Here is a 16,211-nt window from a genome sequence, read left to right on the forward strand (position 1 = left end):
AACTATTTACATACAAACTTACAACTAATGGATGGATCAGTACTCTATATTCCTGCCATCCTTATAGCTTAACCGAAATTAAAATCACCGTAATCCTTCTCTAATCATTTTCTTGCATTCATTCTAATTCGGCTATAAGTTTTAAATACGTACATTCATATTTCATTGCTAGCTCTGCTATAGATTTAAGTACATAGATGTTGCTGGAGAATATTATGTCTTCGTAGCGAAATTGTGCATCTAAATACCTGTATATGTCGTCAAACATTCGTTTCCTTTCTACTACATAACGTAGAATAATTATTGTTGCTACCACACTGTAAATATGTTCGATAGCCCTGAAGATGATCTAGTTCCTAGGGAACGAAAGCTCGGCATAATAAAAATATATCATGACTGAAACTGGCAGTTATTTTTTTCATCCTATTGTTACTAGAATATTTTCTAGAGGAAAATTTGTTTTCTTAGGGAAGGAATTATGGGATAGTCTTCCCGTCTACGATTTTCAATCCAGAGTAATGTGAAGTTTCATACTTTTTAAATTTAAATAAAGTAAGTAAAGTATTTGCCTATTTTATTAACGTCCAACTACCAATTAGGTGTCGTGGGCGGAGGCGACTAGCAAACATACTTTACTGTAAATTTCTCTTATTAACCATTAAATAAAATCCACGGCCTAGACACCAGGAATCGAATCCACTAAACCAACAATACATCTTAGCTTTGCGGGTCAGCCTATAACCGCCTAACATACTTTACTGTTAAAATACTCATATTAACCATTAAATAAAATCCACGGCCTAGACACCAGGAATCGAATCCACTAAACCAACAATACATCTTAGCTTTGCGGGTCTAGCCTATAACCGCCTAACATACTTTACTGTTAAAATACTCATATTAACCATTAAATAAAATCCACGGCCTAGACACCAGGAATCGAATCCACTAAACCAACAATACATCTTAGCTTTGCGGGTCAGCCTATAACCGCTCGGCTAAATTTAAAGGCGCCACTTTAAATTTAAATTCGTAATTTAGAACTTTGAAAAAAAGAAGAAAGTCGAATGAATATCAGTGACAAATCGATAGATCAGTAATGCATATTAAAGCCCAGTTTGGAAGGGGAAATAACTAATCTTGTCCCGCAACAAGTTACCAATTATCCCTAGACCACTAAATTATCAGCTCACTTTTCCTTTTGTTTGCAATTCCTTAGCTGGGGGTTAGGGGGTAAGTGAATTAGAATAAAGAAAAGTGAAATAGTAATTTTGGTACGAATGTCCTTCTGGCACTGTCAGAGATGTATTAGTGTGGATTGTGTAACTTGAGTTCTGCGGTCAGGCTACACCCCTCTGGCTACGGAGGCCTTCCCCCCCTGGAGGTCCCATCAAAATCACCAATCTAACAATATCGCCCTTGAACGAACGGACTACAGAGGACGAACTGTGGTGACTGATTACTGATTACCGTTTGTCATCATGACTAATCTTTTGTATTACCTGAGGAGAGAGGTGAGGGGGCGCGGAGCTCTTTATTATTATTATTAACTGATCAAAGGGAAGGGATTAGCTATGAGGTTAGCATACTGGACTCCCACGCGGAGGTCCCGGGTTCGAATCCAGCAGCTGACCCTTAGATTTTCTCTTCCTAGGAGCTTCTTACAGCTCACTGTCCGGTGATGGACAGTGTTGTCTGTAACGAGAGAACACTGTCCGGAGGCCGGCAGTGCACTGGAAAAAGCTCCGGGCGCTAATGACCTCAGCTGTTGATGCGCCAAAAAAAAAAAAAAAAAAAAAAAAAAAAAAAAAAAAATTAACTGATCAATTCTATAACTGTATTCATCTAAAATATATATATTTAATTTTAAATTATTATTATTTTTTGTTCCTTACACTCCAGGAATCCATTTGCACATTAAAGTTCTCCCTGGAACACTGGCATGACGTTCTCTTAATGCAATTTAGGGAATTAAATTTTTGTAAATGTGCTTAGGACCTCATTGCTGGAAAATATCTTTGATTTTAAATCTTGTTGCATGTTTTGGAACTTTTATTCATCAGATTAAAGAAGAGTAAAGAAATTGCCTATTTTTTCAGGCTGGGCTTTACGTCCAACTACCAATTAGGTGTCGTGGCCGGAGCCGACTAGCAAACATACTTTACTGTAAATTTCTCATATTAATCAATAAATAAAATCTAAAGCTTAGACCGGGGGAATCGAACCCACTAAACCAACAATACATCTTAGCTTTGCAGGTCTCGCCTCTAACCGCCTAACTTACTTTATTGTAAATTTCTCATATTAACCATTAAATAATATCTAAGGACTCTAGACCGGGGGAATCGAACCCACTAAACTAACAATACATCTTAGCTTTGCGGGTCTAGCCTATAACCGCTCGGCTACCGTGGCGCCTCATCCAACAGATTAATCAGTTTGATTTCTGATTCAAAGTGATTGATTCATCTCTGAAGATGGATGAACGTCCGAAGCCGGTCAGGATTACCAAAATATCACAGATCAAATTTTTCTTGGAATTAGTTTTGTTTCGCTTTTCTGGGGAATGGCAATGCAGTGCTCCCTTTTAAGATCTATTGAGCCTCCTTTACTGAATCAGGCGAATCCTGACCGCATCCCATTTCAGTTTTATTAGTTGGAGAAGCCTCAATAAGAGAGAGAGCTCCAAGGAGGGTAGTTCTCCTACAGAACTAGGGTAGTTCTCCTACAGAACCAGGGTAGTTCTCCTACAGAACCTGGGTAACCTTTATATTCTCATGTTCGTCCACAACTTTTTGATTAAGAATTTTTTTATACCCAGGACAATTCCTTTAAATGAAGTCCCGGGGTCCAAAGGTGGGGGTAGCCCCAACTTAGAAGACTTCTTCTTCAAGTAAACGCGATGAGAACCACCACTCCTCTTTATAACCATGCATAAGGTCATAAAGACCTGCTGAAACATAAATCATGCACATAATTTATAGACCATCTTGGTGCATAAAACATTAATACTTATACTAAAACGCAAAAAAAAGTTTGCAAAGCGTAAAATAAATATCTTGATATCCTTATACAGAAGTTAGAAATAGCTACTAGTAGTAGACCGCCTCCGGACTTCTTTCTAGAAGACTAGTACTGGACTTCCAGCGCCGTCCAGCTTTGCTAGAGGGGATACGGACAACATGACTTGCCAACAAATTACACGACAAAGACTATGGGAAAATATTTACACAGTTTTATCTCTAAAAAGTGTTAAAATGAGAAATAAACATATTTGTAATCCTCACAAAGAAACTTTAGACGATTGCTGGCTAAATGTTTAGATTTAAATCATTATAATTAGATGCAGAACTTCTGTTTTCATGTAAAAATGGTGAACCAGCGTTAGTTCTTAGTAGTCTGTCTGCACAATATGTTGCAGCATGGCAAAACCGGAAACAAACTAAAAATAAATCCCCCCCAAAAAAACTTAATTGAAAAAAGAACTCAGTAATTTTTATTCTTTTTTTTATTTTTATAATCACAATTTTGAATCAATTGAAGTCCTTTTTTGTCTGTTTAAATCGTTTTGTTGAAATGTGATTATTTTTATTTCCACTATTTCATATTTTACTTTATTTTTTTGTACGTCATTATTTAAACTTTTTTTTTAATATCCTTTTATTGAAATTTACACCTGTACCTACAGGGTACAATAAGTAAATGCAATAAATGTATAAATAAATAGCGTGGCAGACGTGAATGACGGTCATCCAGTGATGGCCGCCATTAGTCACCCAGAGTTGGTCACGGGGCCAACGGTGCCTCACCCGTCTTCCAGGATTGGAGGGTAGCCGCAGTTGAAGACAAGTTTGCAGCTAAAGGGTTGGGGGATGAAATGAGAGTTTTTGATGAAAATTTTTATATCGGATTTTTGGCAAATTCGGAAATGAGTGGAATTTGGTGATCTGTATGTACTGTGTGGTTACTAACATATATAGAATGGAGCGTCAACTAATGCGGCGGAGTATTTTGGGATTGGAGTGTTTGCACAGTCTATTGATGTTGGATTTTTTAGCTGTTCCGTAAAGTTCCGAGTCTATATTGGTGTGAGCAGAGAGCTGTATAGAGTCGTCGTTTGGTTCTGTAGTGAGAGTTTTGAGCGTTTTGAGCGAGTAGTCTGGCTAGAAGTTTGTATCGTTTGTTTAGTTCGGTACGTTTAAGTCTCGTATGGGGGTTCCAGGTAAGTCTCTTGTCTAGGTACATTCCAAGGTACCTCGCACATGGTCGGCTGGTGGGATAGGTGTATGATGTAAGAAGACAGGTGGTGGAGTTTGACGTTTTAGTGTGAAGACTATCTATTTAGACTTAGTTGGGTTAATTTTTATACGCCAGTTTTCTAACCAAGGTCCCATTGAGTGAAGGTGGGACTGTAGTGAGCGTACCGCGAGGATAGGGTCAGAGTCAACTTAAAAGCAATAAATAAGAATAATTTATTGTTTGTACATCAAATTGTGCACAATATACTTACATACAAACATGATTGTAATCCGCGTCAAATTTTTGGATTCACAATTCTTAATACTTCCTCTGACGTCAGTAACAAAGTGAACACCAGTAAAGTTGTTATTTTCACAACAATTGATTACAGCTGTTACAAATGATGTGGGTGAAAACAATAAACAATGGATGATCGAAAATAAATAAGAAGAATTTATGTCTATAAGATAAATGCGTGAATTGTCAAGTATAAGAAAACTCTTTTTTTATAAAAAATTATTAATGCGTTTACAAAAAACAAAAAAGGCGTAAAAAATCCTTTGTACCACTAAATTTTTGTATTATTTATAATGCAAACTCCATTTTAGGATAGATCAACAATACAATCATAGATAAATATCAAAATTTATTGATTTTGGATTGAAAATTAACTACGCTCGTCTCCATACTTGAAACGGTGTCACTGGGTAACAAATCGATTTCCCGTTCTATCGAATAGTAGTAAAAGTTTTTTACGTTTTGTGCTGTCAATATACATTCATTGTTTCTTTTTAAGAAAAAGATTATGAATGAGTAGAATTTCGTTCTGGTCTGGTGCAAAGAGGGGGTGGAGCTGGCTCTTATTTGGCTCAATGGATCCATGGAATTTACATATGATCTGTTTCAAAATTATTCATTATTTTTTTCCCAAATTTCTTTTACTCAGTTTCCCACACTTTCACCGCCGATTAAGGGGAACAAGAAGTAAAGGCATTTGTGCAAATTTCTATTTTTTCGATTGCAACGGAAATAAAACTTTAAAATTTCTCTTCCGGAAGTACCATTTTAATAAAAAAAATGAGTTTTCCACTTTTCTAAATGATTCCAATGATTTTTTTCTGAAAACTATACAGAGTGAACCAGTAACTAATGTCCATAGGCCTACTGTGTGTAGTACATCTAAAGTGGAGTTCAATGACGTATTGGCCAACTTCATATTTTCCACTGTTCTTGAGTGACGTCACTTTAATTTTTTTTTTTCTAAAATCATTACTTTTTTGCAATAAAAATGTTATTACTCAGAAAGTTTTAGTCCGAATTCGATTCTGATGACACGCTTAGAAAGACAGATAAATTTTCTAAAAATTGACACCATTTCGAAGCATAAGTTATTCTCCAAACAGCCTCAATCTTCCTCCGGAAACTGGGAAAATAAAAGTAATCGAAATTTTTGAAGAAAGCTCATTAGGCCCTTAGGTGAACATTATCAGACCTAGGTGCTGGCACTTTTCTGTAAAAGTTTCCTTGTTTAATGGGCTTTCTAACGGTATATCATTTTCCAGGATTCCTTTTATCTTCGTAAAAGATGTAAGGGTAGTGAAACCCCACCACTCATCCACTCTAGCCAGAGGGAGAGAGTCAGCCCCCTTGGCACACAGAGCCCCCTTGGCACACAGAGAGGGGAGGCTCGGCGAAGGTATATAAGAACAAGAGGAAAGTCAAAGAGGATATTCAGATTCAATTCAGTGATATATTCAGATTCAGTTCAATATTCAGAGATACATATTCAGTTCGAGGATTCAGTTCGAAGATTCGGTTCAAAGTCTTAGACTTCAATTGTACACAACGTTTAGCCACGTCAGTCAGTCTGTTCTGTTCTTGTAGTGTAAAGTATAGAGTCCTTGGCAGTCAGTCACATACAAATATAATATCTTATACCGATACTAAAAGTGTTATTTATCCATCAACATCAACAACCAACATCTCCTCAAAAACCATTACAAAGAGAAATTACGTTTGTTTTTGCAAGTTAAAACGTGTTCACGAGCACCACAACAGTGTTAGTTCATCAAGTTGTTTAATTCATTGTAAACTCTTTTAGATGGACGAGTAGTCAATTTTTAAAGTAGGCTGTCTCAAAAATAAGGAAGTCAAAGGTTATACAAATTGCACTTTACAACATTTACTTCTGATCTTACTGAAATATTTGAGAAAATGTTAGGATTATATTTTAAACAAGTACTATTTTTTTTATAATCGAAGGTTAATTTGCCTAGTTTCAAATAGGGTACAATAGAAAATTGTAACGAACTTACTGGTCATCCTGTAGGTACATGTAATCACATGGCACATTTAGTGGGTCAACAAGTTTTCTTTGTAACACTTTCCGGTTTTTCCTGAGAAAATATGCTAAATTAAAGTTATACCTCACTATGAGTGCAATCTGTGTTCATCAAAGAAAATTGAGAATTTTATTTATTATTTTTTCTTGCAATTATCTCAAAATATTGATTGATTTATTGATTTTGAGTCTCTTTGAGTCATTCGATTTTTCTTCAAATGAATAAATTTAGTTTCTAATCTGATTCTTACTACCATTAAAATGGTGATAAGACCATGGATAAGATTATCGACAAAAAAATATTGGCTCTTTCAAGGGAACTTATCCCGCTACTCCTTTCATCCAGAATTGCTCTGTTTTGAATTTTCTCTAAAAAATTTGTTTTCCAAATAGAATTTATGGGATCTACAGCTTCACAGTTGGCACTCTTAAGAGTTTGAAGAGAAATTATATTAATGTCCCGTCAACAATTATATTAACCCCGTCAAGTGGTTATTGGCACCTGGAGCTATTTTCCTGTCCACTGCTGCACTCTATTCTCTCATCACAGAACGTAATTCTCATTAGTAAAGTTAAGTAAAGTAATCGCCTATTTTTTCAGGCGGGGCTTAACGTCCAACTACCACTTAGGTGTCGTGGACGGAGGCGACTAGCAAACGTACTTTACTGTATATTTCTTTTATTAAACATTAAATAAAATCCAAGGCCTAGACTCCAGGAATCGAACCCACTAAACCAACAATACATCTTATCTTTGCGGGTCTAGCCTATAACCGCCTAACATATTTTACTGTAAATTTCTCATATTAACCATTAAATAAAATCCAAGGCCTAGACCAGGGGAATCGAACCCACTAAACCAACAATACATCTTAGCATTGCGGGTCTAGTCTATAACCGCTTTACCGTGGCGCCCTAATTCTCATTACATCAGAAAAGAGCAATGAGCTCATAAAAGATTCTAGGAAGAGAGAGAGAAAAAAAAAAAATTAACGGGGAACAACTGGATTCGAACCTCTGAGATCTCCTCCGCTTTTAGAACCCTAAAACTGAGCTAATCCCTTTCCTTAGTTACAAAAAAAATAATAAATAAATAATAATTAACAATTTCAGCAATGTTATCCCATCTAAATCCAGCTTTTTGGCAGCACCGTCCTGGGATAAAGACAGAATAAACTTGCCATCTGCTGTGAAAGTAATTTAAATTTATAATAATCAATGAAGACTTCGTCAAAATTTTAATTATTTACAAAATACAAACAAAACAAAACAAACAAAAATATTGGGCGTACTCAAGGATGAGACAGGATATGTGTGGTGCAAAACAAAGGCGCGTCAGTATGTTGGATGATGGCCTAACTATCTGCCTGCCATCTGCGTGTGTATGTATTAGTGTGTATAATGAGCGTATAAGATGGCAATGCTATATAGATATAGTGAGTACACTAAACTGGGTGTGGCTTGACCCAGTTTTTACATTCAATTACACACACATACGTACAAACAAAGACAAGTTCGTGAAAGTGTTTCGCTTTAGCGCCTCCTTGTTGCATCTTCCATCTCTTTCTCTCTCCCCCTCTCCCTCTCTCTCTCTCTATATATATATATATACATATACAGAGTCCCTATTTCTGTTTGTTTCATTCTATATTAAAACCGAAGCACATTAAATGTTCACCAATATTTTAATGCAATAATATTGCAGTTACTGATTTACTCCGTTAGGCTGCGCTGTTTGCATACAGCTTCCTGTGTAGAAAGGTGATTCATACTAATTAATAACCACTAGTGTCGGCCCTCCACTCAAATTTAAGATTGCTCAATATTTTTCTTACGCACAAATACACATGTACACACTACATTATTTATTACATAACTGTAGTTCTTTTAATTTCAATTGAACAAAAAACTTAATTACTTTTCATTATTTTTGGAGACTGATTCATAGTTTCAATAGGATGAAAAAATAACTGCCCGTTTCAGTCATGATAAACTTACGCCGAGCTATCGATCTAGGGACTAGGTCATCTTCAGGGCTAATTTACAATGTACTTTTTTTTACATCATTAAAGGGTTGGTGTGTCTTCTGTCTTGTCTCTGCTCATGGACAGACTTTGAAAGGAAATTAGCGGCAGAATTAGAGCACTAGATTCCCGCGCGGAGTTCCCAAGTTCGAATATAGCTTCTGACCCTTAAATTTTCTCTTCTTACTGCTCCAGAGATGGTGTTCTCAGTAACGAGAGAACATATCTTGAGGCCGGCTCTGCAATGGTAAAAAGCTCAGGGCACCACAAAGGTGGCCTTCAGATTACAAATAAACTCAAAAAATGTAAAGCTGCATTTCCTGTAGCAGATTTCCTTCAAAAAAAAATTTTTTGTAATCCCCAGGAAACTACGTCACACAAAACTAATTTACGTAAACAAATCCTTCGTTACGTTTCACTAAAAAACGTTTAACTAGTAGTTCACCAATAAATACTAAACTACTAATCGTGTAGCCAAACACCAATACTAGCAAACCAATTGTTAAATTTTGTAAACGTAATTTTACTGGTTGGAATTTTCTTTGATTTTTCCTAAACTTTTTAGCCAATTGTTTGGCCATTGTTGCGTTTATATAGTTATTTTGTAGATGATCTATTATGCCAACAGCCAATAGGCGACCTAATAGCGTATTTATTGGCTGGTATAGATGAGAATCTTTTCTCAATAGATAGCCTAGATGATAAGACCTGGGACATTCCTCAATGATATGAACTGCTCTCGGATTGGTTCGGATTTCACCAATTCGCCTAGAACAGAATTTTAAAAAAATGAAATTAAATAAAATAAAAATTTATTAAATTACTCGAGGTTGCCCCCCCCCTCTAATTTGATTTTTCTCCCGGAAGTGCGCATTATTGGAAAAGTTCGTGGCTTTTTTTAAATCCGGTATAAACACTCGCATTTCTTCAAAACAACTAACACTTACCTGATCAAATCAATTTTCCTGCCAAGATATGCAACATCTTTACGCCTGTACACCAGCTGGACCAAATCTTCTGAAACATTCTTATAGACGTAAAATTTCGATTGTAATTTATTAGATTTTAGAAATGTATCTCTTCGTAGATTTTCTGACAAGGTGTATAGTTTTAATGGTGATTTTCCCAACTCTTCTAGCGAGCTGTAACCAAAAAAAATTCTGTTCAAACAAAAACTCCTCCTGTGGGATTCATTTCCCTCCCCTGCCCCAAATTAGTATTGCCGGTCTCACCTTATCTCCTTCCAGTAGGAATTTCTGGTCAGTTTATCCAGCAAAGATCCTTCTAGACATTTCGTCAGCACCATACTGCCCAATATCAGACTCAATAGATATATTCTTTGCCAGAATCTCGTAGAAAATCCATTTACTGACATTTGTAAGATAATTTTAGCCATTGTCAGCCATGTTGTACTGCTGTTGATGTGAAGTTTTCTTGGTTTTCCAAAATTATTAACAAGTTTCTGCCATAGGATGCCACCAATTGTATAGGTCAATAGTATGCCAAACCATACCTGTTTTTTTTTTTTGTACATAAATAATATGTAAATAGTTGATTATAATAATTAATAGAAATATTTTCATAATGAACTTAATTTAAATGGCAGCATTTCACTTCTACTTGCCTAGAGGAAATATCGAGAATCTCGAATTCTATTATCGATTTTTTGCTCAAAAAAAAATCTGTTTTAATGTCTCCTTAGTTCGAAAAAGCAGTTTCTAGATTATGTTCTATGTTCGTGAACATTCTAGCCCAAAAAGTGAAAACCTTGCATTTTATTTAAGTTTCCCCAAAAGGAAACTGATCATAACTTAGCGACGTGAATCTCACTTACGGATCTAGCGCTTTATTAGAGGGACTTCAATTAAATTTTCTAAATATGTACACTTTTGGGGGGGGGGGATCCAGGTAAAACTATGTGACTATGTCCCCTCCAATATCGTTGTAAAATTTGATTCTATCTATTGATATTGTTATGGAGGTGAATTGTTTTAAATTCATCCCGATCTGAGATGATTCCCTTCTTAATTCCAAACTTGTGGCTCATTCTAATCAGCGCATCCAAGCCCTCCTACTAACCCCAGAAACCCGCCTAATCGTCGTGGACCTGATCTCGTAAGATCAGGCTACAGCACTCCATATCGCCCAAATGGCCTGTTTCAGCTATCAGATTACGGATGGCCTCCACTTTCTCCAGTCCAAGTTATTGTTTGTGCTTTACCCTGCCTAAACTGTCCATCTGTTTTACTTTGTACCATTAAGTAGGGATTGCAAAATCCTTAAATAAATGGGGAACAAAAAAAAAGTGTTATTTAAGATTCCAATTTCGGAAACAGAAAATCTACATAAATTGGAATTACCCACATTAACGCAATCGAGCGGTTGCGCTAGGAAACTTTTGGCTCTTTGAGACCAAAGGGAATGTCCTCAACCTCTTTAGTATAGGGGGGGTTTCGTCTACTAGATCCAAGGGGGGAAGGGCACAATAAGCCTCTTTTGGCTGCGGTGCCGTGGGACATAAGATAAGATTCTAATAGGTCAGCCCCTTAAGGCCTACGCCACTGCGACCCCTTTGGATCTATTGTGGCTTCCCTACTCTAAAGCTCGTTTTCCAGACCTGTCCTTTTAATAAGACTCTTAATGCTGGAGAGCGACTCTTTGGGTAAAGCTCTCACAAACACAAGTTAACATAAGGGACAGCGCATAGTGGGGATCAAAGCGAAGATAGAGCAACGCTATCTATAGTGGGTGTTTGTTTTCGCCTCTTTGCTCTCCGCTATTATCGCCGCTTCACTATGTTTCCAGCCTTAGCCAGACCAGCCCCTCACACTGACACAACACGTGCAGAGTGCCGTTTCCTCCTCCTCCTCCTGACACAGAACCTAAAAAGGCTATCATCCGCCAGGCCCATGCGCGATGCTTGAGTTTTCTGAGCCTGCAGTGGCCCAGTTTAATAGGCCCTACAATTATCCCTTATAGCCCTACGACGGATTAATTCTGCAGTCAGCCCTTGGCGAACAGCCCGTTATGAAAACTCCTTCGCCTGTCTCTGATGTGAGGCATAGGTCCTGACCCGTTTTCTAATCCTAATCCCTAATCATATCCACATTAAGGGATTGGCTTTTCATTTTTTTAGAGAGAGATTTCCCGGAAATGGACTTAATTACTAAATGACAGAGACATTTAAAAAAGGAAAACTTTGGTTTAAGGCACTTTCCAAGAAAATTCATTTTAGTACACCCTCTGAGGAGAGATGAGGTTTTTGTTTAGTGTGATGTACGGTTCTATTAAATATGTTTTTAAATTTGGCGAGGGGAACCCCTGATTTTAGAAGGAGACTGTTCTAGGGAACTGTGACTTTTTTTAAAAAAAAACTATTTGATCTATCCCTACTCAAACTGAATTTAATATTTTTTGTAACAATCTTTTGCAAAAAAAAGAAATAAATAAATAACGGAAATGAGAGTCTCCCAGTTTTAGAAAGACGCTTTCAAGTGTCCCCAGATCCGGTTTTTTTTTAAACCATATTTCTTGGCACTCAATTAAGTACTATTATATTATAATCTACTTAAGTTGCTAATCTCCATCTTACCCACTCATTCCCTCGCACTCTTTACCAAGATTTAAGTACTTACAGAGAGAGAGACTAAAGCCCCCCCCTCACCCTCCTACTTCCCGCAGTAAAATCAATAAATTACCTCAGGCTCAAACCATAGAAACACGACCATCCATTGTGGTATCATCTCGGATGCTGGTACGGCTATGCACAACTCTTCCAGCATCACCACTGTCGTAAATTGTATATCGTTACTGTTATAATATTTTATAAAGATGGAATTTGTGGCTAAATCCGCTTTACCATGTATAACATCGCCTAATGATCCGGTAAAATTTCCATTCGGATGCTGATAACTGAAACAGATTTTTTTTATTTTTTAATAATTTAATTTTTTAATAATTTACGTGTAGTAAGAGGAAGTGTTAGATTTTCGATGTATAGACTTAACCGGAAGTACTAGTTTTGAGAATACGGGAGTCCTAAAAAAAAAAAAAGAGGTTTTAGAAAATTCAAGTATTATACTTATTTTTGTAGGATTTGACGGAAAAGTTAGAGATTGAAATTTCTAATTAACCTGTTAAGTGTGTTTGACGTGTATACAAGTCAAACCAAATCTTTATTACGGTGCGTTCGACGTGTATACTCTCGTTGTGAAAAAATATAAAATTGCCATTAACTAGCTTTAACTAGTCAATTGTGGAGATTCTGTGATGGTTTCGTGTAACAGAGATCTCTGGAGATTTGCGGAAACATCGCAGAAAGTTCATCCACAGTCAAACTGTGGATCGTCACGGAGCGCATTTTCGATTTTCTCCACAATTTCGTCAGTCACAACAATTGATGGTCTTCCGCTCCTCTGATCATCATGCACAGACGTACCAACCGTTTTAAAAAAACTCGCTTGACACCACCTTGAACACACTCGTACGATTCATAGCTGCATCACCAAATGCCGTTTTTTTTACCTCATTATAAACCTCAACCGGAGTTTTTCCCTTCTAAACGAGATAAACGGATGACATCGCGTATTTTCCGCACTTGGCGGGAGATTGGATTGACATTTTTCACGAAACCTATTGTCACGACGACAGTTCTCAACGTACAGACAACGAACCGGTCTCGTTGTGGAAGGGAGGAATCAGGCTACACGGCAGTGTAGCCAACATGTCGAGAAAAAAAAATCCCTCCGGCCGTGAGAGCCTCAGTACACTTACTTTCTGGACATGCCTCGTATAATAACTCGTAATTTTAATGAAATACGAGTACAATAAGCAATATTATTTGGTGGGATATTTCCTTTATCTTATCAATAGAACTGCCAAGTATCTTATACGGAGTCAGCCAAATGATAAGTGGTTGGTACATGTTTGGTCTCCCGCATTAGAGATTGGGGAATTACGCACACAAATAGAAGCTCTCAACCCTTTGTGCAATGCCCGTTTTTACATTTTAGATAGAGATTCAGGACCTCAGTACGAGCATGATTTCATTTTGCACAGAATTCAAAAAGCTCTTTTCTCTTCCTTGTAAAAAAAAAAGCTATTGCGTCCCTAATTAACTAGACAATGCATGAAGCGGTGCAAGATTTTGAATGAGCACAGAATGCTCCTCTGTAATCTGTAAGCCCCCAGAGAGATTGCAGAAAAAGTCGCTTGCAGTGTCTATTACCGACTATTGTAAACTTTTGGTTGTTTTGCCCTGCTGCGTTCGACGTGTATACCACGTCATTATCTGATTTTAATTCCACACACTGTGGGGGGGTCTTTAAAACTAAATTCTACGCTTAACTGGCTAACCGGAAATACCATTGTATTGATATTTTTGTTTCAATTTTTCCACATTTTCTTTCAGAAAAAACTGCCTAAACTGTTTTTCCTTCAAATAATCTAATTACAAAGAATCTTCTGAATTAAAAAAATTAACGTAAAATTATTCATCATTAATTAGTAATTAAAATAAAAAATCATTATACTTACCCATAACGTCCATTATTTTTTATCATCACAGTTGAGAAATTCAATCGTTCTTCTAAAATGCTCAATATATCGCCATCAAAACCGACAAATTTTTCACCATCGATTTTCACCGAAGTAAAACGTTTTGGAAACATCGTTACACGTACCGATTTTTTGTATAGATTAGTTGGTGGTTTTTCTAGAATTTTCTTCAATAATAAGCGATTATATTCATTTATCTCGTACTGTGTGTATGGTGTTTTCAAATGAATTACTGATGAACTGTCTATGGGTATAATAATGGCTGAATTAGTTTGATTTTTTAGAAATTTCGTGTTGCTAGCAGAATTGTATGTGATACCATAGAATACAGTAACTATACAGGTACCATAAGAAAACATATGTTTATTTAGATCAGCTGTGTTTGTGGATAAAATTATACAGTTGCTAGGCGTTGCTAGTAAATATTGAGATTTCACAGCTAGCAATGAATAAGCGATAATCTGTGCTAATTTTGGTAGTAAATTAGTAAAATTTTCTTGTAGAAAAATTAAATTTCCACCTTTTTCCCTAGGTAAGTTCGCGACAATGTTCAGAAAGAAATTTTCTTTAGATGAATTGATTAAATCTGCACTTATCACTTGCAACAAGTTTAACACAAACCACTTTAACTTCATCTTTTGTACTGTTACATTTTCTATGACATTATTTCGGATTGATCATAAAAATATGAAAAAAAAGATAATATTTTGTCATTTTCTTTTCATTGTCAAAACAAATTACGGTCTAACAAACAATTTGAATAAATAAGATAATTGCTTAATACCTAAATCAGTCTGTCGAATGAGGGGCAATTTCGTACGTACGTACGTAAAAAAAGATCGATGATAAATTTCAGGGAATAATTGAAGGGACAATTGTGTTTTCTTTCTTTTATTTGGACAAGGGTGCTCTGCGGTGCGACTTTTTCCCCCTCCTAAGCCCCCTTACAGTAGCAGGTGAGAGACCCTGCCAGGACACTTCTTGATGAATCAATCCGTCTACAATCTTGTAGGGAGTGGTTCTAAAAGAAGTAAGGGAAGCTTCAGGAGTCAACTTGTCCTTCTCCAACAATTTACCCTCCATGAATCTTTTTGAAGAAAGATCTCCCTAGAGAATTCTGGATAGGGTTAATGTTTCCTACTAAAAACTGTAACTATCCCGGCTTTCAAGGAAGCTTAGGGCTCTCCAGTAGGGTGTTTCAAAAAAAAGGTTGACTTTTAAATTTTAAAGAGCGCCGGGCGGAAAATCGAAAGTTCATTTAAAAACATAAAGTTTGAGTCCGTAGTGGAGCAAAATCGATTAATATTTAGAGGTCGCTACCATCGATCAAAAAATTTGTGTTTTGCTTTTTATTATTAATAAAAAATCTTAATTAAATGTTTTGTATCTTTTAAAATTATCAGCAAAACATGTAATTGTACAAAGTTTATTTAAATATAATTCGCTATAAAGACAGAGGCAGTTGGAATAATTTTGATGGCCATTTTACTTTCAAAGTTATGAATAATTAAAGAAGTTATATTTAAAAAAAAAAATATTAAGAAAAATATACATTTTTGAAAGATTTCGATTAATTAACGTTAAAATCAATTCATTTTTTTATGTGTTTCGTGCAGAATTTAAAAAACAAATAATTTTTGAAAGTGAAACTTCTAAATTAGGGAATATTTTGCATTTATTGTTATAATTTGAATTTGATTGATTGATAGTAAATTATTTCTCTTTATTTACGAGGTGTGTTCAAAAAGTAACGGGAATTTTTAAATTTCGCGGGTTTGGAGAGTCTGATTGTAAATTTTTTTTTTTATTATGTTGGTACACATGCCCCTGAAGTACGATAAAATTTTCAGTAATATTCATTGTTTACTTCTTAAGTGGCAGCCGTTAAGGTTAGACGTGTTTTTCGAGCTTGGCGATTTTTGTTTGTTAAAAAAAATGGATCAAAGAATTTGTATTAAATTTTGCGTAAAAAATGAAATAAAGTGTGTGAAATGTTAATAAAGGCATATGGTGAGTCTGCTATGAGTAAAACAAGGATTTACGAGTGGTAT

The 16,211-nt window shown here is 36.0% G+C and overlaps 1 protein-coding gene across 1 annotated transcript; it reads right to left on the bottom strand.

Annotated features, from left to right (window-relative positions):
* Positions 1-6,027: 6,027 nt before the first annotated feature.
* LOC141458535 (uncharacterized) lies at positions 6,028-15,384 on the bottom strand. The gene is made up of 5 exons (XM_074136648.1): positions 14,140-15,384; positions 12,303-12,516; positions 9,837-10,117; positions 9,552-9,746; positions 6,028-9,372 (listed from the first exon to the last, which is right to left on the bottom strand). The coding sequence occupies exons 1-5, from the start codon at positions 14,793-14,795 to the stop codon at positions 8,988-8,990; spliced, it is 1,731 nt and encodes a 576-aa protein (XP_073992749.1). The 5' UTR covers positions 14,796-15,384; the 3' UTR covers positions 6,028-8,987.
* Positions 15,385-16,211: the final 827 nt, after the last annotated feature.

Source organism: Rhodnius prolixus, unplaced genomic scaffold (genome assembly GCF_049639745.1).
Source record: "Rhodnius prolixus isolate KJV_2025 unplaced genomic scaffold, Rpr scaffold_5, whole genome shotgun sequence".
In the NCBI taxonomy this organism is placed as follows: Eukaryota; Metazoa; Arthropoda; class Insecta; order Hemiptera; family Reduviidae; genus Rhodnius; species Rhodnius prolixus.